This window comes from Gadus chalcogrammus, chromosome 16, assembly GCF_026213295.1.
Source record: "Gadus chalcogrammus isolate NIFS_2021 chromosome 16, NIFS_Gcha_1.0, whole genome shotgun sequence".
Lineage (NCBI taxonomy): Eukaryota > Metazoa > Chordata > Actinopteri > Gadiformes > Gadidae > Gadus > Gadus chalcogrammus.
Window position 1 is genome coordinate 6,757,777 of NC_079427.1, and position 21,785 is coordinate 6,779,561.

Below are 21,785 nucleotides of genomic sequence, written 5' to 3' on the forward strand. Positions count from 1 at the left end.
GTGAATCAATATTTTAAGATATTAATGAAAATTAACTGGCACTTGTGTCATGGTGAGACTTTCACAGCAAATGATAAGACAGACCAAACAGGCAACCAATATTGGGTGAATAAAGATTTTTTAATAAAAAATAAACAGTATGATATGCATGTATACAAAACACAATGGACTTGTGAATGATAGCAATATAACATTAGTAAAAGTCAAACAATATGTACATACAATTCTTAACCAAAGAAAGACAATTTCTTCATCACAGTTGTCACAGACGTTGGTTTTAAAATCAAACAAGTCCAACATGTGTGTATTGTATATTCAGTACACAGGTAGCATAGCATGGGCTCGTCGCAGTCGGTTAGGTTTCCCACCCTTTGGGGGCCCGATCAAACCCCAACAGTTGCGTCGTCCTCTGAACAATCATTCTCTTTCGTCACAGAGAAAGTGACTTCAAGAATTGGAAATCACATGTCCCATTTGGAAGGTCAGTGTTGTCCTGGACCTGTTCCAGAGCCACAAAGGTCACGAAGGTGTATATATCTTAATTAAATAGCTTCTCTGAATCGTCTTTAAGCGTGGCGTCCTTAGACGTAGGCGCGGCTGGTGGCGTTTGATCGGGCTTGGGAGTACTTCACTGGGTACTCCGGCGCGTCCTCTTTGGGGGGCAGGAGCTGCAAAGAAGGGCCCCTCCCAGGATCAGCAGGCCGGCGCAGGCCCAGCCGATGTACAGCGCGGCCCCCATCTCCCTCCGCTGAGGGTTGGTGAGGATGGGGTTGTAAAAGTTCTGGATGATGGTGTTGGCCGACCAGCTCACGGGAATGAGGACGAGCACGCCGGCGATGATGAAGATGACCCCGGCGGCGATGGCCACCCTGGACTTGGCCCGCTCTTCCTCCACAAAGTTGGTGCACTTGCCCCCGGCGATGCCCAGGAGCACCCCGAAGGCCCCGGCGATGATGGAGACGACCACCAGCGCTCTGGCGGCCTGCAGGTCCTGCGGCAGCTGTAGCAGCGAGTCGTAGATCTTGCACTGCATCTGCCCCGTGCTCTGGACCACGCAGTTCATCCACAGGCCCTCCCAGATGACCTGCGCCGTGATGATGTTGGCCCCGATGAAGGCGGTCACCTTCCACATGGGCAGAGCGCAGACGATGATGGTCCCGACCGCGCCGATGATGGCCAGGCAGAAGCCAAGCATTTGGCGTCCCATTGACACCATGGTTGATCGTCCGGTGGGTGGGCTGGTAGGTTGAATGGACGCCGGAGCAGATATGGGAGCCTTGTAGGGTTAAGGTGGGTCCTGCAAGGTTGTCAAGCTGAGTTGTGATTGCAAGGTGAGACTTTTGTATCCCTTTTAAAGGCGTCTTCTCTGAGTAGGCGGAGCCAATGTCCCTTTGCGTCGACCTGAAACCCAGTTGTTTCTGCCCCGCCAGATTTTTCTCATAATTAGCATACCAAAGGGGGTGGTTTCGATGAGATCGGGATCAGCTCCGGAAATGGTTACTTGAAACATTTCCACCGGACAGTTGGCTGATGGATAGGGGAACTGGCAGTGCAGGTTTCGGCCATTGCTTCCGCTCCAAAAAGGGAACTGGTCAAGGTGGGCGGACGCGGTGTGCCGAGACACCGAAAGCCGGGTACGGGTTAAGTTCAGATAACTGACACACAGGGGATTCTGAATCAACAAACTAGGCTTTTTTTTATTTTATATTAGTTTTTAATGTTTGTGTTGTTTTCAACATTTTATATTTGTTAGTTTTTAAGTTTTTCACCTCTCTGAGCCACTTGTCTTATTTGTTTTGTATGCATTTTTTTTTTTTTTAATGGCATTTATATAGCCTTATACATTAACCGTATTATTACTATCATCATTTAGTTGTTAAATTTAATATTTTCGAATGATCATTTTCTTTTTAATATTTTATGATTTTACATTGAAATAAATACATAAATAAATGGAATGGAACAGATTTGAGATTCATATTTTCAAGTTTATTTTATTGGATAAAACACTCACACTTCACAAATGTTTCTTTGCACAGGAAAATTGTTTTCTTTAAATTTTTTAATATGTTACAACAATATATACAGTGCCATTAGATCACAAGTCAAACTGTTTCCAATCTCATCTCCTGATGCAAAAGAAGACAATGTTTGGTAAACATTACTCATCCTATCGATGAGGAAATTATTTTCAAGAACTTCAAAAATGATCAAAGGTTTGCAATAATAACATTTCAAAATAATCACATCACCGATTCCACAGTCTCAGTCTCATGCAGATATTTCAATATAAAGTCTCCAAATTTCTCTGCCACCTTAGCAAAGCAGCAGCCACACGGCTTCCTGGTTAACGATCAGTTTAAAAGTCTTAATTCACAGAGTATTTCTACAAGGCCATGTCAGCCCTGCTACAGGTACTGTGTGCCAGAGTTCACTGTGGGGGCTCCATAAGGTTTGCTCGGCCCATAGGAGCCTGTTCCAGAATAGACCCTCGACGGCGGGGCGTAGACCGGACCATAGTTGCCAGGATTGGGCATCGGTGCCCCCGGGTAGGGGTACATCGGTGGGGGTCCGTAGCCCGGGTATCCGTACATCTTCTTCTGCGGCGGGCAGGAGGTCGTGAGAGTGATGCCCCCGACCAGAAGCAGCGCCGCGGCCGCCCAGCCGATGTAGATGGACGCGCCGATCTCCCTCCTCTGAGTCTCGATGGTCAGGGGGTTCCGGTAGTCTGCGACGGTGATGGCGGCGGACCAGCACACGGGGATGAGGACCAGGATGGCTGAGAAGATGATGAGGCAGCCGCCCAGGATCACCACCTTGGACCTGGACGCGTCGGTCTCCAGGCAGCCCATGCACTTGGCCCCGACGAAGGTGAGCATGAAGCCGATGAAGCCGGCGATGAGGGAGATGATGACCAGGGCCCTGGCGGCCTGCAGGTCCGCGCTGAGCTGGATCACATTCTCGCTGAGCCTGCACTGCATCTGGCCCGTGCTCTGCTGGACGCAGTTCATCCACAGGCCGTCCCAGATGGTCTGCCCCGTCACGATGTTGGCGCCGATAAACGACGTGGTCCTCCACATGGGGATGCCACAGGTGACCGCCACCAAGGACAGGCCGATGAAGCTCACCACCTGGCCGGCCACTTCCTTTCCTATCCTCCCCATGGCGGAGGGGGCGGTGTCTGGGTAGAGGCGTCTGGTTCAGGGACCTCGGTCCAGATGCTCCGCGGCGCTGGGGATGTGTTGAAGTGTCGCAGTGTCCTCGGCGAGGGCTTGTCTCAGAATGGCCAGGAGTACAGGGTGTGTTGTCATCAGGTGAGTTGTTCCTGCATAACAAGATCCTCTTTCTCTCTGTTGGTTCCCCCCTCTCTCTCTCTCTCTCTCTCTCCTCTCTCTCTCTCTCTCTCTCTCTTCTCTCTCCTCTCTCTCTCTCTCTCTTCCTCTCTCTCTCTTCTTTCTTTATTGGCAGCAACATACAGACGGAGGTGGAGCTTGCAGTGCATTGTCTTGGTCTTAAGAGCGAATGGTACCTCCCACCTGAAACCGGTCGTGACCCTAACGATGGCCGTCCATTATAAGTACCTCCATTTTGGTCCACTTTCTCACAGAGGGCTTAACTGATGAGATTCAAATTTGTTATGGATCCGTCTTGACTCCGATCAAAACAACAGTCAACGACCTCCCATCCCATCAATGATGAGGAAATATAGTACAAGTATAGTAAATCAATCTCTAGTACTAGTTGCTGATTAAATATATTGTGTTTCAGCTGTTAGCCGTAGATGGAATGAGTGCCAGAATGTTTGAATCTTATAACCCTTCTTGATGTTCTGAAAGAAGAATGTTTACAACTATAGGACCGGGAGTTTCTTGTCGGACCAGATTTTGAGATGGAATCTACGGGAAGCCATTTTGTCCTGAATACTTTCCATTTATTAGGTGACAATATATAAGAAATTCAATAGCAGGAAGTACAAGGAAAGCACCACACTAAGCTAGGTTTAAAGTGTCTGTATTATTTAATTATTTGATTTGCTTGCATTTTGCTGTTGAAGAACACTATTTTGAAAGGTTTAATTGTGTAAGATATTTACTAACCGACAGATAAACATTTAAACAAACAACATTTTAATAATTTATTTATTATTTATAAATGAATTTGAAACATAACCTTCCAGCCATTGAACAGTGTACAACAGGATTTTCTTGTTCTTCATGGTACTTGTAAGAGGATATGTTTTCAGTCCTCACACCGATTGTTAAGGTTTATTTACAGTTACAACACTAGCAAAACAGCTTGGAGAAAAACATTTTAAACATGAAAACACAATGGAAACAACCGTTTCTACTATGCTACAGACACATACTTGAAAGATTTTTAGTTTTTTGGTTTAAAGGTTTGTTTTGGAGAACAACAGACGATTTATGTTGAGTTCATCAATCTAACAAATTGATGATGGGTTAGGGTGAGGTATAACTATTTTACTATCCTTTAGAAACTTTAGAGAAAATAGGAAAAATATTGGAAAGATTTTTCTGTCTTTTGTTTGTAACGTTTGTCAAACAACAACAAACTATGAATATGACATCATCAATCAACAAATCTTCCATGTCGTCTATCCATTGGTTTTCGAATTTCCCCTCCCAGTTTGGGAATCTAATCAGGGGTTTGATGGAGGGGGGGGGGGGGGGGGGTAAAGGCAGCGGACCCATTGAATGGGACACCGGTCCGAATCACAAAGGCTAATTAGTTTTCTGCAATCAGGCGAGGAGCGAAGAGCACTCGTGCAAACCAGAACATACAAGCTCCTCCCAGCACAAATCCTCTCAGCTGGGAATCAAACATCTCCTTAACAGATGGTCATGAATATTGTTTGATAAAGGCATTGACGACGATGTAATCAAGGATTGTATCTTCGCCGTATATTGCTGTCTTTCTGTTGAATATAAAAACCACATGCACGTCGCAATCAAAATGTATAACGACTCAACCGTGCGCAAGTGCTAAGTCAGCGACGACCAGGCCTGTTGAACATCCAAAATTCCAGGTCTTCTCTTCTCAAGTGTTACTGATTCAGGGATTGCAGGACTCAAAATCCACCTCTGTGAAAACCGTTGCTTCTGCGCCCAAAGCCTAAAACCCGGTTCCTGGAAACCGAACCTGGATGTGCCATCGCCGTGCCCTAGACGTATTCTCGGGACGAGGATCTGGACTGGGGGGGCAGGTATCTGGGGCTGTACTTTGGCGCCTCATCCTTGGCCGGGCAGTTCCAGCACAGAAGCGACCCTCCCAGCACCAACATGACGCCCGCGCCCCACCCGATGTACAGCGCCGCCCCCAGCTCGCGCCTCTGGCTGTTCAGAACCCCCGGGCTGTAGAAGTTCCTAACGATGGTGTTGGCCGACCACGACACGGGGATGAGGCAGAGCAGGCCCGCCGCGATGAACAGGACCCCGGCGGCGATGCACGCCTTGGCCTTGGAGCGCTCCTCAGCGATGCACGTGGTGCACTTCCCGCCGGCGACGAGAGGAAGGTGCCGATGACGCCGAGGAGGATGGAGATGACCACCATGGCGCGGGGCCGCCTGCAGGTCCTGGGACAGAGCCAGCATGGAGTCGTAGACCTTGCACTGCATCTGGCCCGTGCTCTGCACCACGCAGGTCATCCACATGCCCTCCCAGATCGTCTGTGCCGTCACGATGTTGGCGCCGATGAAGGCGGTCACGCTCCACATGGGCAAGGCGCACACGATGATGACCAGGAACCAGCCAATCAGCGCCAGGGAGAAGCCCATGATCTGGATCCCCTGAGATACCATGTTGGGGTCTGAGAGGCTTTCCGAGGGAGCAATGTCCGACCACAGATGTCCACGGCGATCCTGGCAGAGAGGATGTGTGGGGGAAACACTGGGAGTGGTTTTATAGATGCTAGGTGGGAGATGGGGGTAGCTAGACATGAGGGTATTTGAAAACTCGATCCTCAACTCCTATTGGCCGGATGCTTTGTTTACACACAAACAGAGATCCAATGACCGCCAACAAAGCCAACCTAATAGATTACTAAAGACTGGAAAGGTCAGATAAAGCAGTGGCATTTTTATCTTGTGCTTGGTGTACCATTCAGTGTGCCTTGGAAGTCTGGGTACACAAGGAAGGCATTACTTTTTTTTTAACAATAATAGGAATCTTTTAGTTTAATTGAGATGCTTTAACTGTATTTTGGGTGAATACAATCACTTATATAATCACCACTCACACGTTACACACAATGTATCGCTGAAATAATATCCAATCCAAACTTGAGTCAACCATGTAGAGACACTTGGTGGAGAAAGAATATGTAAAGAACAGTGACGCAAAAGCCGTAACAATGGTGTTAATATGTTGTAAAAATGTACATCTCGGTTGGCTTTGGCAGAAATCACCCAGGTCATAGATTTAACCATATTTTGCATTGAAATTTGTTACACTTTCATTCAAAAAGGCATTTGGTTAAAGTCTTCCAGGGTTCTCCCGGCTGTACGATTTAAAGCATGACATACAGATGTCCGATACAGCATACATACATTTGCCAAGAGGAAGAGCTATCCAGTCCCTCTACGGGGCACATCAGGTATCTCCACCTATTGTGTAAGTTACGTACAGCACAGAGCAGACCCCAGCAGGTGGAGGCTGGGCTGGTGCCGGGGGACATCAGCTACCTGAACCTCGCAGACAGTGTGTGTGTTGTGAGATTGAACCAGCTGCGCCCATTTGTGCTGCAGTTGAATTGATGTGGTTATTGGAATATTTTCAGCCTCACTTTTAATTTAGGTCAATCGGGTAAAAATGCAGGCCAGACGACTGCATGTATGCCATATTCAGCCAACATTGTAAGAGGTACTTTAGGTTTGGGTCCGTTCAAGGAATTCTTGACGTTTTGCTGTTTACTCCAATGCACATTCTTTCTTACAATTGTGTTTTTCTTTTCGAATATGAGAGTAAATATTTAGAAGCTGTACTATTACTTAGTAATAGTACAGTTTTCTTTGTTTCTTCCTTTAGAAAACAATGCATCTGCTGTATTCATGACTACTTGCACTGTTACATCTACAAAATCGATTTAAATATTAGTCAGCTGAATACTAGAATGCAAAGATAAAGATCTAAAGTCTCATGAAGTTTCCTGATGAGACAGCTAACTTTAAGAAGTTCAACTGTGTTGCATTTACTCAGAAAGCAAATAAGACATTGATGTTTAAAAAATAATTCTTTATTTATACTTTTGTGCTCAAACACGCCATGCGTACAACACACCTCACAACACACACACAACACACAGCAGATTGGCACAATCCTTTTTTTCCAAGGGAGCCAGAGTACCTGGCGGTGTAGTTGTCCTTGGGGGGGCAGTTGACACACACTATTTGCCTCTGTGCACCTTTAACTGTGTTGCATTTACTCAGAAAGCAAAGAAGACATTGAAGTTTAAAAAATAATTATTTATTTACACTTTTGTGACCCCAGTATGTGCACAAACGACTTATATAAAAAAACAAAACATGATTGAAATATTTCAAAGCAGACACAGTAGAAACTCAACAATGAACATTTGAAATTGGTGGGTCTCGTGTGTGTCACGTCACCGCACTCCTTTACTCGACTCGGTTGTTTGGGCGATAATTCTTGTCACCCGATCTCCGATACAGAACATCACCCTGATCCCTCATTTGTCTTCGGAGCTCAGCATACAATGGTCCAGCTACACTTGAAATACACTGCTAAAACACGCCATGCGAAGATCACACTTCCCATCACACACACACACAACACACAGCAGATTTGGCACAAACACTTAATTCCCTTTTTTTCTCTCCAAGTCCGTTTCAGTCTCTCCTTTCGGCTCGTGTCTTCCTCAAAACTGGCCGGGTTTTCCCCTCCGTGATTCTCAGACGTAGTCCTTGGACACGACGGACCTGGCTCCCGAGTACTTGGCGGCGTAGTTATCCTTGGGGGGGCAGTTGGCGCACAGCAAGGCCCCGCCCACGAGGAGCAGGCCGGACGCGCCCCAGCCGATGAAGAGCGCCGCGCCCAGTTCCTTCTTCTGGGAGCCCATCACCAGGGGGTTGTAGAAGTTCCTGACCACCGTGCTGGCCGTCCAGCAGACGGGGACCAGACACATGATGCCGGCGATGATGAACATCACGCCGGCCGCGATGGCGATCTTCGCCTTGGCGCCCTCGTCCTCCACGCAGTTGGTGCACTTGCCTCCGGCCACGGACAGCAGTATGGCCATGACGCCCACGAGGATGGAGATGATCATGAGGGCGCGGGCCGCCTGCAGGTCGCTGCTCAGAGCCAGCATGGAGTCGTAGACCTTGCACTGCATCTGGCCCGTGCTCTGCACCACGCAGGTCATCCAGATGCCCTCGTTGGTGGTCTGCGCCGTGACGATGTTCTGCCCGATGAAGGCGGTCACCCGCCACATGGGGATGGCGCACGTAACGATGGCCCCGATCACGCCGATAAGGCCCAGGGCGATGCCCAGAATCTGCAAGCCGGCCGCTGCCATGATCCCTTTAGAAAGCTTTTGTTATTTGTCCTCGCAAAGAATGAAAACCGGTTAATGTGTGTGAGATCAGCCACGTCCTGGTTGAAAGGATTCCAGAGAGTTAATGTTTAGGAAAAGGTTGGAACGGGTCTTTTATTTGTTAACCTCGAGGTGGGGCTTAACACACACACCCCCACAGATACGCACACATATACACACTCTCACACACACTCACAGTCACGCTGTTTTGTGACGTGTGTGTACCAGCCCCCCCCCCCCCCCCCCCCCCTCAGGGCATGTGTCATCATGCCAGGTTTTGTCTTCTCCTGTACCGTAACGGGTTCAGGTGATACCGCTAACACACTGACTCACACGTTACTTTGGTTCAGTGAAGCGTCCCAAACTCCTCGACACACCCTCAGGATTATATAACCATTATCGTAGTACGCCATTTTGTAACTCCTTTGTGCTTTTGGATGAGCCACGTTATTGTCTTTGTCACCATACATAGGAATACATAGTGTGTGTTTAAAAACGTGTACGGTACTTTAATCACAGCTGTAGGAAAAGCATTCCCCTGTGTTCACAAGGAAAAGGGTACTTTCATGGAAAACTGTGCAATTGAGATCACTGTGAATTCTATAACGCCCTTATGACACGGTGGCCTAGTATTATTCACAAAGATACAGTTTGAAGTTGTGGAATTATTCTTTGATTAAGACAGGAGCAAAACAAAATACACATGATGGTCATATAAAATGTCTGATGCATTAAATGTTTATTTTAAATGAGTGATGCAGTCAAAAACATGAGACCGCTGGGTGAATTAGTTCAGTCAAGTTAAGGCTTGAATAACGTTTCAGTCATTTCCCTTTTTCTCCTGAAGATCTGACCATCGTTTCTATCATGCCATTCAAACCTCTTCCTTTCCTCTCTGTTCCTCTTTCCCATCTATTCTTTCAGAGAAATATAAACTGTTCCGCTTTTACTTGAGCTAATTTCTAAACTAATAAGATCCCAGCAAAAGAGAAGCGGAGGTTCGAATAGAAGAAATGCAGGTGCTAGGCAAGCCAACATTGGGTCTACAAAGAAGCGATAACTTTGACCATAATGATCACATCCTTAAAATGACATAATATTTGATCACCCAACTTGCTCAACATTGTTCAGCACACTTCTAAGGGTCAAAACACAACCACAGACCACGATTAAACTAGCATTTAAGCCCATCAAGACAGCCTACCCTCTCTCACCGGGTACTCAGAGAACGCAGACATGACAACCGCACAGAGAAGTAAAAGTGATCGCTCCTGACCTTAAGGTGAGATGTTCAATCGATCCCTGGAGCGGCCGCTGTGTGAAGAACACGCGTGTGTGTATGTGAGTGTGTGTGTGTGTGTGTGTGTGTGTGTGTGTGTGTGTGTGTGTGTGTGTGTGTGTGTGTGTGTGTGTGTGTGTGTGTGTGTGTGTGTGTGTGTGGGGGGGTGCTCTTCAGGCCGTGTGTCTAGGACAGCTCACTCTCGCCAGGTGTCCATAGTTGTAGCAAGGCGAGAACCACAAGGAGATGTTTCCACAACAGCAAAGTAAAAATAAATAAATGATGTGATGTCGGTTGCTAGACTGATGTACAGAAGAGGAGAAAAAGAAGAAAAGAAAACCGTCGAAAGGACCAGTGAGAGTGGTTTGAGGGTCGGGGGGGGGGGTAAAGAGAATTAAAGAGAATCAGATTGTCTGAGGACCTGAATGGGAGCAGTGTTTGTGGGCCAGAAACTGCCGTTTGGACAAGAATGGCTCTATTTTACCCCCGGTGGTTCATTAGAACCACCGGAGCCCAGCGACGCGGCGATCGGGTTCCACGCGCGGGTATATCACACAGGAATGTCTACAATTAAGGCAGTGAAGGGAGATAGGGGGGGGGGGGTGGGGGGGGGGAGATCAGAGCTTCCTGCGTGGAGATTCCTTCGCGGCGCCATGGCGGCGTCAACGCCACACTAAGACTACTGTCTTCTTCACTTGTCTGTTACAGTGAATAACACAAACACACACACATGTGTGTGTGCAGGCCTCTTGATGTCCGGTGTCCACCGAAGGGACCCTTGAGCCGCAACACTCATAATACAACGTGACTGGTACAGGATCATTTAATAATGAGAATTCGAGAAATTTGTATTTTTTCCGTGTCACCTGCACAGGAAACTGTGACTGCAAGAATGCATTGTCTCAGGCAAATCAGTGCACTTGTGTACTAGTGCACTCTTGTTCTCGTGCACTTGTGTACATGACAATGCAGTGAACTGATCAGTCTTTGTCTTTAGGTCAGTGTTCCCTGACCTTGGGGTTCGCCTGGTAGACAGATGGAGGCGCAGGAGTTGGCTGACTCATAGTATTCACTTTAGATATTTAATGGTGCGTTGTGGGTGAAAAAGTAATCATTAAAAGGTTTAAAAGGGCACATAAAGATCCCACACTCACAGATTAGTGATTCTTAGCAATGAGCCGACCCAAAACGACTGTGGTGTGGTATGTTGATAGTGTCAAAACGTTGTGTGCAGAGGCACATGTAAACTGGTGGTCATTGTACGTTTTACCTTCAGAAAGCGTGTGAAAGCCGAGAGGAGCTAGGAGGACAAGTGTGAGCAGGCTGGTAAGGGACAGGCACCGTTGCAACCCCAGGGGCTCGCCTCGTTGGTTTAACCGGCTGGTTCACTCCCCGCACGTCGAGTCGAGACACAGGGCCAAAACAGACACACCAGTCACCGTGCTCTGATAGGTTCAGAGCAGAGGAGGCTCAAAGGGACCTTCAACGCGTCCTTACAGTATTTTGATCGAGTTTGTCGGACAATCTCGTAAAACATGACACTTCAATTCAGACTTTTATTACTTTCACATTCTTTTCATTTTACGCAAGGGGAAACCTTAAAGTGGGGAAAGTAAGAGAGGTACAAGGGACCGTCCCAGTCACAATAATAACCAATAACATGCTCAAATAAATTTGATTCATTCTATAATTGGGTGTTTTGATGACAGACAAGTCTATCGATTGGATCCGAGGCGTGGGCAGTTTCTATACGAGCAATAGACTCAGGTCTGTGTTTGGTGTGTGATGTCATCACTGCGTGTCACAGGGGGCCATTATGGGGAAACGGTGGCACAGTTTCACTCGGAAGTCGGAGTTGTCGACAGGTCAGGACTCATGACTCATACCTGTTGTGACACGAAGACACACACACATAAACAAACACACACACAAACGCAGGAACAATCAAACACACACATACACACACACACACACAGAAATAAAAACACACACACACACACACACACACAAACATACCCACGCACACACATCATACAACTAGATTCCAGATGACATGAGTTTTCTTTGTTTGAAAGAGCTCTGAGATGAGATGTGAGGATATTTACATTTCACTTTTAGTTTGTGTCTGATTTAATTTTCGCAAATCCATCCAATCCAAATGTTACGCTGTTTAATTATGTGCGTCAAATACTATTGGTACTATTGTCTTTTGACTCAAAGCGATCGGGAGGAACTGCATTGCTGACGTACATCTGTCCTAAATGTGTTTGAACAGTAATTATGTAAAACTGCACATGCTGTGCAATACACTGGAGATCAAGAAGCATGGCGCATGGAGGATTTGAAGGTCTGGAATATTCCGGTTGTGTGTCAGTTGAGGTGTAACCAAGGGATTGCCACATTGTATTTGGACGCAGGCACCTTTGTAGAATTTTGCCCGCAGGGCTTTTCAGTTATTCATTTCTATATCCGTGAAACACAAAGGAAGCTATTTATGGAAATGGGGGGGGGGGGGGGAACGACAGGTGTACATAGCCTATGTGTTTTTCCTCCATTTGAACATATGAGAGCTTTTGTGAATACGTGTCTTTAAATCCTTTAATCAACTACGTGTAGACTAACAGCCTGACTATGAACAAGGTTAGTGAGACAAGCAGGACAAATGAAGCGTTTGGTTCAGATGTTTACAAAGTCACAAAGTCCACATCCGGCACCTTGTGAGGTCTTCAGTTGTCGTTCCCTGAAACCATGCGGCTGTGACCTCATTTCCTCTCACATTAAACAGCTCCCTAAAGGATTCTGGGGACTGTGAGCCGAGAAGAAGCCACCGATGTGTTTGATGATGTTTTTTTTTTACCATTTTTTAAATAAAGGTCCAATGCAATCGAACATATCTATGAACCATGCAGATCCCACAGGTCCCCCCTGGCCCTGGCCTAGTGGTCCCTCCGGGCCGGACCGGGACCTACAGGGGGGGTCCTCCTGTCCTCGGACCCTGTCTCTGGAGGGTCTGATGTCAATCTGTAAGTCATGCATTTGAATGATCTGTTGCAACCCGGTAATACGCACACACACTCACACACACACACACACACACACACACACACACACACACACACACACACACACACACACACACACACACACACACACACACACACACACACACACACACACACACACACACACACACACACACTATCCAATGGAAAGATTACTCAACCTCTTTATCTTCCTCCCTTTTCTCTTTTTCTTTTTCGTTGTATTGCTTGTCATCAGTATGTGTGTGTAAGTGTGTATGTGAAAATGCTATATTATGTGCGTGTGTGTGTGTGTGTTTGTATGTATGCGTGTGCGTGTGTGTACACTCTCAGTATGTGTAGCGTGTGTGTGTGTGTGCTTGCGTGTGTATGGGTTTATATTTGAGTGTGTGTGTGTGTGTGTGTGTGTGTGTGCTTGCGTGTGTATGGGTTTATATTTGAGTGTGTGTGTGTGTGTGTGTGTGTGTGTGTGTGTGTGTGTGTGTGTGTGTGTGTGTGTGTGTGTGTGTGTGTGTGTGTGTGTGTGTGTGTGTGTGTGTGTATGTGCTTGCGTGTGTATGTGTTTATATTTGAGTGTGTGTGTGTGTGTGTGTGTGTGTGTGTGTGTGTGTGTGTGTGTGTGTGTGTGTGTGTGTGTGTGTATGCGAATGTGTCGGTACGTGCTGAGACACCTGTAGCAGTGTGTAGAAACCGGTGGGACTGGTTTCCTCTCCCACGGCAGGTGCATCGCCGCGCGGCACAAGCAGACACACGCAGGGCTGCGGCTCTCTTACCACCAGTCATTGGACACTTTGTCTCAGAGACGCTCACAGGGACTTAGAGAGACACGACTCCCAGCCACGGCCAATGGTCAGTCAGGGCATTACACCAGGGTGAAGAAACCCTCATCACGTCGACAGAAACGGGAACAGTGAACTCTGGTTGGTGGGAGGGGGCGGTTCTTTTGTATAGTTTCAGAACCTTGTTGACTCACAAACATTCAAACAGACAGACAACGCCGGTGTCCTGACCTTACATCAGTATTTTCGAACCCAGAACCTTTTCAGAACCGGACTGTACATCAGTATTCGAACCCAGAACCCCGGGGTGTGCCTCAGGGATGGGATGGGATTGAATGCATATTCCTGCCATAGGTTACAAAATCCTTGAAAGTTGTTGGTGTTTACATTTATGTCAACTAACTAACTAGCCAACTAGCAAAGCTAGTTGTGATTAGCTTTATTGAGTCTTCATTCCAAATGCAATTCTTAGTCCTTTTTAATACACATTTCCAACAAATGTTATTCGCTTGTATTCTTGCGGAAATTGCTTGTAAGACAGCTTTATAATAATGTGCTTTGAATGTTGTGGTCGGGACTGTGGTGTTCCAGACTATCCTGCCGTGCTGTGGGCCATCTAAGCAGTCGGGAAGCCCCCCTAACTCACCACACGCTGACCAGCAGCACGCTGAGAGTTCGAGGGCTCCCTCACTGCTGACATTGAGAGGAGGAAACTCAGGTTAAACAGGTGTTACTTAAGGTCACACCAACCGACACAAACCTCCGCCCATACCCCCACCGCTCCGGTTTTGAACGATGCAAGCTGACAGGAGCCAATGAGAGTGCAGTAAAGTGTAAGAGCGGTTTCTTTTAAACCTTCACGGTTTCACCCAGTGCTGTTCCAACTCCCCCCCCCCCCCCCCCCCCCCCCCCCACAAGAAACACAACAGCTCAAAACAGCAAACCAAAAAAAACGTTGTCAGGATGCCTCAGAGAATGCTATTGGCATGCTTGGATTGATTACGGACCTTGCATAGAAACTTTTCATCGATGTTTATGTCTTTTTAGCATTAACTCTTGTGTTTGAGAGAAAACCCTTCCACAGTTTGTTAGCATCCCGCACCACAAGGTGTCAGTAATCTCCATGCAGGGATCATGAATCTGTCAGGTTTTATATTTGATACATAATAGCAGTGCAGGGTGTGTGTGCGCATGCTTGCTTGTTCGCATGTGTTTACTTGTAGTGTCTGTGTGCATGTGTAGTCCTATGTGTGGATACTTGCATTTGTGTGGGTGTGTGTGTGTGTGTGTGTGTGTGTGTGTGTGTGTGTGTGTGTGTGTGTGTGTGTGTGTGTGTGTGTGTGTGTGGGTGTGTGGGTGTGTACGTGTGTGTGTCTGTGTAAGTGTGTATTTGTGTGTGTGTGCCCCTACTTCATCGGCAGCAGGCTCCGACTGGTACCAGCTCTCTATCAAATGCCCTTTCGGCTAATCAGCTGACGTACGGTTGGTTCTTCACAGACTGTTCGGAGCACATTGGTGTAAGGTAAGGGTGGGAGTTAGGATTTGGGTTGGAGATCATGTTAAAGCTAGGCTTATGGTTAGGATTAGGGATATTGCCAGGGTTATTTTGGTTAGGTTCAGTGGCGAAGATTTGCGTGGGGACCTAAAGACGTGTCCTCACCAACGTCAAATGACGACTGAAATGTCCCCACCAATATTCAGGTTGAAACGAAAAAATAGCGCCTCATGCGGTACTCAAAGGGTTAAATTCCCAACCTCGGTACCGCCTCCCAAAATAGGTCAAAAGCCTTTTTACAATGCCAAGCTGGTTCGTTCGCGGCTTGGCACGGGAGGAAAGTTCCTCTGCGTCTTTCTCGTATATCACACCATCTCCCCGTCTTCGTTTAATGCGCCTGCATCAGTGGCGGTTCTAGACACATTTCACTAGGGGGGCCAAGGAGGGGCCAGTCTTTAATAAGAGGGGCACAAAACTTTACTTTACTTTAAAACCATCAAACATTTAATTTGTACAAGAGTTTTTGATTTCACCAGTCTGTATTTTTCTGTCAAACTATCTTAAATTGATGGAGCTTATGCCCTAAATCATTAAAATCATATAAACATTTGTTTTGTACAAGCGTGCGGGAGGTAGGGCCATAAAGAATGAAAAATAAAAAATCCAGTACAGGGTACAACCTACAGTGTGTCAAAAATATCAATGGTACAACGAAGTGCAAAACAATGAGCCATTTCCTATTTATTTAATCAGTTTCAGTGTGGAGAAAGTGTGTCCCAAGAGGCTGTGCTTACAGGAAGGGTTACAGCCATCTTGCACAGTCTAAAGAGCTCAAAGAAAACTTCCCTGTTCTACCGTTCTTTCCTCATTTCATGATAGCTGCTATTAGAAGAAAAGAAACATAGGGGCATGCATTCGATTTTGTTGCATAACCATCCCAGATAGCCTTCTACTCTTTATTCAAATGTATTTGTTATTCCAATGCAGCAGCCAAAACGGATGAAAATACGTGGTTAACATCACAACATTGTGTAGCCTAGACATAGCAAGGATACTGACATTTGGATACTCGCTTCTGCTTTGATGAGTTTGCTTAGATATGATTAGGTTTCTAAATATATCGAGACCAGATATTTAAAAACTTAATTTCATGTGCGGGCCATCCTCACCTCAGGCCCGCACATAATTTATATTTAATTTAAAAAATATATATAGATAGAATAGAAAAAATAATAGAGTTACAGAAAACTTGGTCAAGAAAGAAGAAAAGCAGGGTATTTGTTCATAGAATTCAAAGGCAAACCAAATGTGTCTAGTTTGCTTAGAAGCGACATCAGTCGTGAAAGATTTCCGATTAAGTCGCCATTACAACTATTACAACTGCCCTGAAGAGAATATCATGCTTGTTGGGTTTGAGTTCATTGAGTTGTTGCACTTAATGTTGGGCCACTGTTTTTCAGTTTTGTGACATCATTGAACGATGATGTATGTGAGCCCTTTGCACTGATCAAAATACTAACCAATCATGTGGCTGTTTGAGCATGGAAAACATGAATGAATGTATGTTGGTTCAATCAACATACCATACATAGGTTACGAATCTGGAAGATTTTGTTGGTAGTGGCCATCCCCAAAATGCACCAGAATACAGGAAATCATATCCAACAAATTCAAAAATGTGTAGCTTCTCTCAGTTGACGTCTAGTTGAAGTGCACAGTCACATGGTCCTCTGATGGTGATGATGAAGAATCGTGGCCCTCTTTATCATGAAAGTTGCCCATCCCTGCACTAGACTACACTAGCCTGCCCCCCAATGGTGTGTTTTATACAGAATGTGGAGGGATCACTGACCAAAGCAGTCCTTATCAGCCAGTCTTTGAACCCCTCCAGCACTTGGTAACAATCACGCGGTCCGATGTTATGATGCGTGTGATGCACACCGCGGCGCTCCTGACCCTCGATGACCTCCGACCCTGGCAGGAAGAGCCTCAGACTGGGTCAACCCTGAAAGCTCTACCCGGGAGCGACACCGGCATTGATTGTCTGTCTGAATGTCAACAAGGTTCTGAAACTATAGTAAAGAACCGCCCCCTTCAACCAACCAAAGTTCCCTGTTTCCTTTCTGTCAACGTGATGAGGGTTTCTTCTTCCTCAAAATCGGGCATTAAGCAGTTTCGTGTGTCTATTTAACATCTATTTTGTGGGGTTTTTTGTAAAGAGATTTCAAAGTTATGTTTCTGTATGAACATAGAGATGGGTTTCGGTAACACAGCGTACTTTCAGCTGTTGTTGCCAACTTTCTTGCACAATAATTGGGTGCAATTTCAGAACCAACACCCTTTCACAAATGATCACCTTAACCAACTCCTATTTAGAAGTGCAGCGTTGACAAAATTCGGCATCTTGACTGCAGTAAGTTCATCCCAAAGGTGACTCACCTCCACAAGTCTGCTTTGTGTTTACATTCAGGACAGTGAGGTGAGGGCTAACATATAATTCAAAGCCAACAAGCAAAGGATCTGTGCAAAGCATTTTATTCACTCATTATCACACATGATCATCTCGAAGAATCTTCCTATTATTATTGAATAATATTACTAATTGCTACTTAGTTGACGCTTTAATCCAAAGCGATTTACTGTGATTTCCGCTTTTTTGCCACGTCATTAATGAGGTAGGTGGTGAGCCATCTCTTTGAGGGATGCCTACAGATAGACTGGGGAGACATCGGGGATCAAACCCAGTAGCTTTGTGGCAGGGAGACACTATCCTGCCCCTTAAATGCAATCATGTCTTTGAGTTTTCCGAGAAGAGAGAGCTGAGGTTTGGTCCTGTGTCGGTAGCTCTCTGTACCTGGCGTCACTAGACAAGGTCGGCCATTGTTTCCTCGCCAGGGGATCTTATTCACAAGATGAGTTGGCGTTTTCTCTCAGGTGGTCACATGACCCCCCCCCCCCCCCCACACACACACACACACACAAACACACAGAGTCACTTTCTTAGCATTTGAATAAGGAGCAGCCGATTGGCTCCATGATTCTCTGTATCGTATTCCTGATCCAAGAAAGTGCTCCCTGAATCAGAAAAGGATTTAAATAGCGAATAAGTTTGGATCTGATTTCGATGTGGACTGGATGCTGTTTGGATAGGCTATAGATGTGATTGAGGACTTACAATTATTCAGAAGTCGTTTGTGCATGTGTGTGTGTGTGTGTGTGTGTGTGCGTGTGTGTGCGTGTGTGTGCTTGTTTGTGTGTGTGTGTGTGTGTGTGTGTGTGTGTGGTGTGTGTGTGTGTGTGTGTGTGTGTATGTATGGGTTTGTTTGTGTGTGTGTGTGTGTGTGTGTGTGTGTGTGTGTGCATGCGTGCGTGCGTGCGTGCGTGTGTGTGTGTGTGTGTATGGATGCGTTTGTTTGTGTGTGTTTGTATGCGTTTGTTTGTGTATGTGTGTGTGTGTGTGTGTGCGTGCGTGCGTGCGTGTGTGTGTGTGTGTGTGTATGGATGCGTTTGTTTGTGTGTGTGTTTGTATGCGTTTGTTTGTGTGTGTGTGTTTGTGTGTTTATCAGTGTGTGGCCTTGGGTTGGAGGGGGGGCTACCCAAAGACCTGTCCATCAACTCATCCCGACCCCCCTGTCCCCCGCCCCCCCCCGCCCCCCCCCCCCTCTTGTCCCCGAATGCAAATGTGATTGAGAAGTAAACAGGGTGCCAGCTTAACTTGACTCCACCTTCACCCTTCTTTGCAATATAAAGAAGGTCGCCTCTCACCCTCTCCCCTTCCTCCTCACCCGCTCGCCGCCTCACAACCGGAGCCGCTGAGATCCCATATCGCCTTCCCGACTCCGGAGGGGCCGAGCCCAAACAGAGGGAGCCTCTATCCTCCAGCGCGGTGCCCAGGACCAGAGCCTCTCCCCGGGCCCGCCGCCCCTCCGCAGCCCCCCCGCCGGCCCCCTCCTCAGCCATGTACTCCGCCGGCCTGGAGATCCTGGGCATGATCCTGGCCGTGGCCGGCTGGCTCGGCGTCATGGTGACGTGCGGCATGCCCATGTGGCGGGTGGCGGCCTACGTGGGCCAGAACATCGTCATCTCCCAGGTGATCTGGGAGGGCCTGTGGATGAACTGCTCCGTGCAGAGCACCGGCCAGATGCACTGCAAGGTGCACGACTCCATGCTGGGGCTGCCGGTGGACCTGCAGGCCGCGCGCGCCCTGGTGGTCGTCTCCCTGGTGATGTGCGTGGCGGGCGTCGGCCTGTCCACCGCCGGCGCCAAGTGCACCAACTGCAGCGCCGACGCGGCCAGCAAGCCCCGGCTGGTGGTGACGGCCGGGGTGACCTTCCTGCTGGCGGGGACTCTCCTGATGGTGGCCGTGTCCTGGACGGCCAACGCCATCGTGGTGGACTTCTACGACCCCATGCTGGAGGAGACGGGCAAGAGGGAGTTCGGCAACGCGCTCTACTTCGGCTGGGCCGCGTCCTGCCTCCTGGTCCTGGGGGGCGCGCTGCTCTGCTGCTCCTGCCCCCCCAGGCCGCCCGGAGCGGCCGGCAGTGGAGGAGGCGTCAAGCCCCACGCCCGGGCGGCGGCGGCGGCGGCGAACTACTCGGCTGTCAAGACGGCGTCCGTCAACGGTTACACCAGGAGGGACTATGTGTGAATGGGGGGGGATGCTAGCTTAGTCCCCGGGCCCCCCCCCCCCCCCCCCTACACACCTCCAGAGGTAGATGCAGGTGAAGGCTTCACTGGGGGGGTTGTAGACGTGATGAGCGGGGGAGAGGGAGTCGATTGATCGGAGGGTAGAGAGTGTGGATGATGGGGGGGCTGAATGAACAGGTGGACTGGATGGATGGATGGATTGTGCAGGCAGCACCTGTCACCTACCCGTGAGGAACCCATGGTTTGTACATTCTGCTCTCACTCTTTTTCTTGTAATGCTGGTATGTAAATAGATAAAAATAGGATAAAAAAAGTATAACATTTATTATCTAGCTACAAAAGTAAACAGTGTTCCCCTTCCTGGAAATTTTTTTAATGATCTGAATAAAATCTTTGAGATAGAAATGTGTCTTTTTTTTTTCCCGATGTACATAAGCAACGGTTTGTATGTTACGAATGTAAACACAGACATTACACATTTTGAATGAAGGCAACGTTCAGATATCAAATCATGTGATACAATCGCTATCGCTAGTGATACCGTTGTCAGAGAGCTTTCTTCTCCTTACCAACAGAAAAAAACAGTCTATTCAGGTGGACTCCCATTAAATATTACATAGGTATTCAAGAATTTCACCCCAAGAACTCAGATCTTCAGAAAGTGTTCTGAAGGGAGTCAACGAGTCGGTTGGAGGGACAGGGGGGGGTGGATGGGGGGGCTTTTCTTAAGTTGATTTTGTCCGACTCAAGACGAGGTCCGTTGGCCACCCCACGCAGGCCTTCGGTTACACCTCAGGTCACTGAAACCAGCCGGGAAACAAAGGGCGGTCTGTTTCAGAGGAGCAGCCTGGGCTCTCTCTTCAGGTGTATCCCGTCTCTCCGAGGCTGAAACCCATTCAGAGATAAGAGGATTCCATCAGGGTTCCCTAGCCTCCACAAAGACCCCATTGATCCACTGCTGTGCCGCACTTACAGCCCTTATCTGGAGGTCCGAGGAACAGAGAGCGCTGAGGGGAACAAGCTTGTTCTTGATATCCCCCGACATCTCTGCATCAGGTGAACGCTACCTTAAAGCTGCTGTAGCTACGAGTCTGCAGGTTTAAACAGAGTATGATTTTGGGACTCAAGTCCTAAAACCAAACGTGTGAATGACACGCTAAATGGTCTCCTCGAGAACAGATGCCCTGATTGGTCAGAAAAAACCCAGGAGCGGTCTTATTTCGAAATAGTCTGATACAGTGGCAAGCGCTATCAACAAAAAACTGATTTTCTCCCACTGCATTTCACTGACCTATAACTGATGGATGGCTAAGGCATTTCTAACAAATTACATTCAAATGGCGGAACGGTCAAAAGCACACCATACGTGATCCACCTAAGCACGTATGTAACCTAGGTAAAGTCAGTTTAGAGCCATGGGGTGTAGTACGGTAATCAACTAATATTATGCAAAAATGTATCCTGAAGTTCATACTACAGTTGATCCTATAGAAGTATATTGGGGAGGAAAGTGTCAGGGTCAGGGTGTTCCAAACACGGCCGAATGGTACTGGGTTTGATATCCAATATGCCCAGTCGACCAGTAGGCAACCTTGATCTGCACTACCCCCTACCTGCTCACTAGGATAGAAACCTCAGCTAAAGGACTCAACATTAGAAAACCCACACTAGTATTACTAGCAGGGAACTTGCGCAAACTGTGTAGAACTAGAACTAGGAGGCTAGAGTCTGAATTTGTGAAAATTGGTTGCTGTTATCAGCCAGATGTCAGTATTAAATGGAAAAAAAACATGACCAGGGTTGTTAAAGGAGGGTGTTACCAGCAAACACATGCCAATATCAACAGACATCAAAAACTATAAATCTATAGTTTACGGCCACAAGAATTACTATTAAAGAAATATAGCTGCATGCAGCAATGTGGGTGTCAAGCATAATGGGACTCGATAAGCTAATTCTGCCGGACGGACGTAATC

General features: G+C 47.3%; 1 protein-coding gene and 3 pseudogenes across 1 annotated transcript; 1 reads left to right on the top strand and 3 right to left on the bottom strand.

The window, feature by feature from the left end:
* Positions 1-21,785, top strand: part of LOC130405313 (uncharacterized) — a 131,459-nt pseudogene that overhangs the window by 104,352 nt on the left and 5,322 nt on the right.
* On the bottom strand, positions 118-1,310 carry LOC130405892 (claudin-4-like; annotated as a pseudogene).
* LOC130405895 (claudin-3-like) lies at positions 2,080-5,876 on the bottom strand (annotated as a pseudogene).
* On the bottom strand, positions 7,217-8,664 carry LOC130405893 (claudin-4-like). Its single transcript, XM_056611195.1, has one exon. The coding sequence runs from the start codon at positions 8,548-8,550 to the stop codon at positions 7,927-7,929; it is 624 nt and encodes a 207-aa protein (XP_056467170.1). The 5' UTR covers positions 8,551-8,664; the 3' UTR covers positions 7,217-7,926.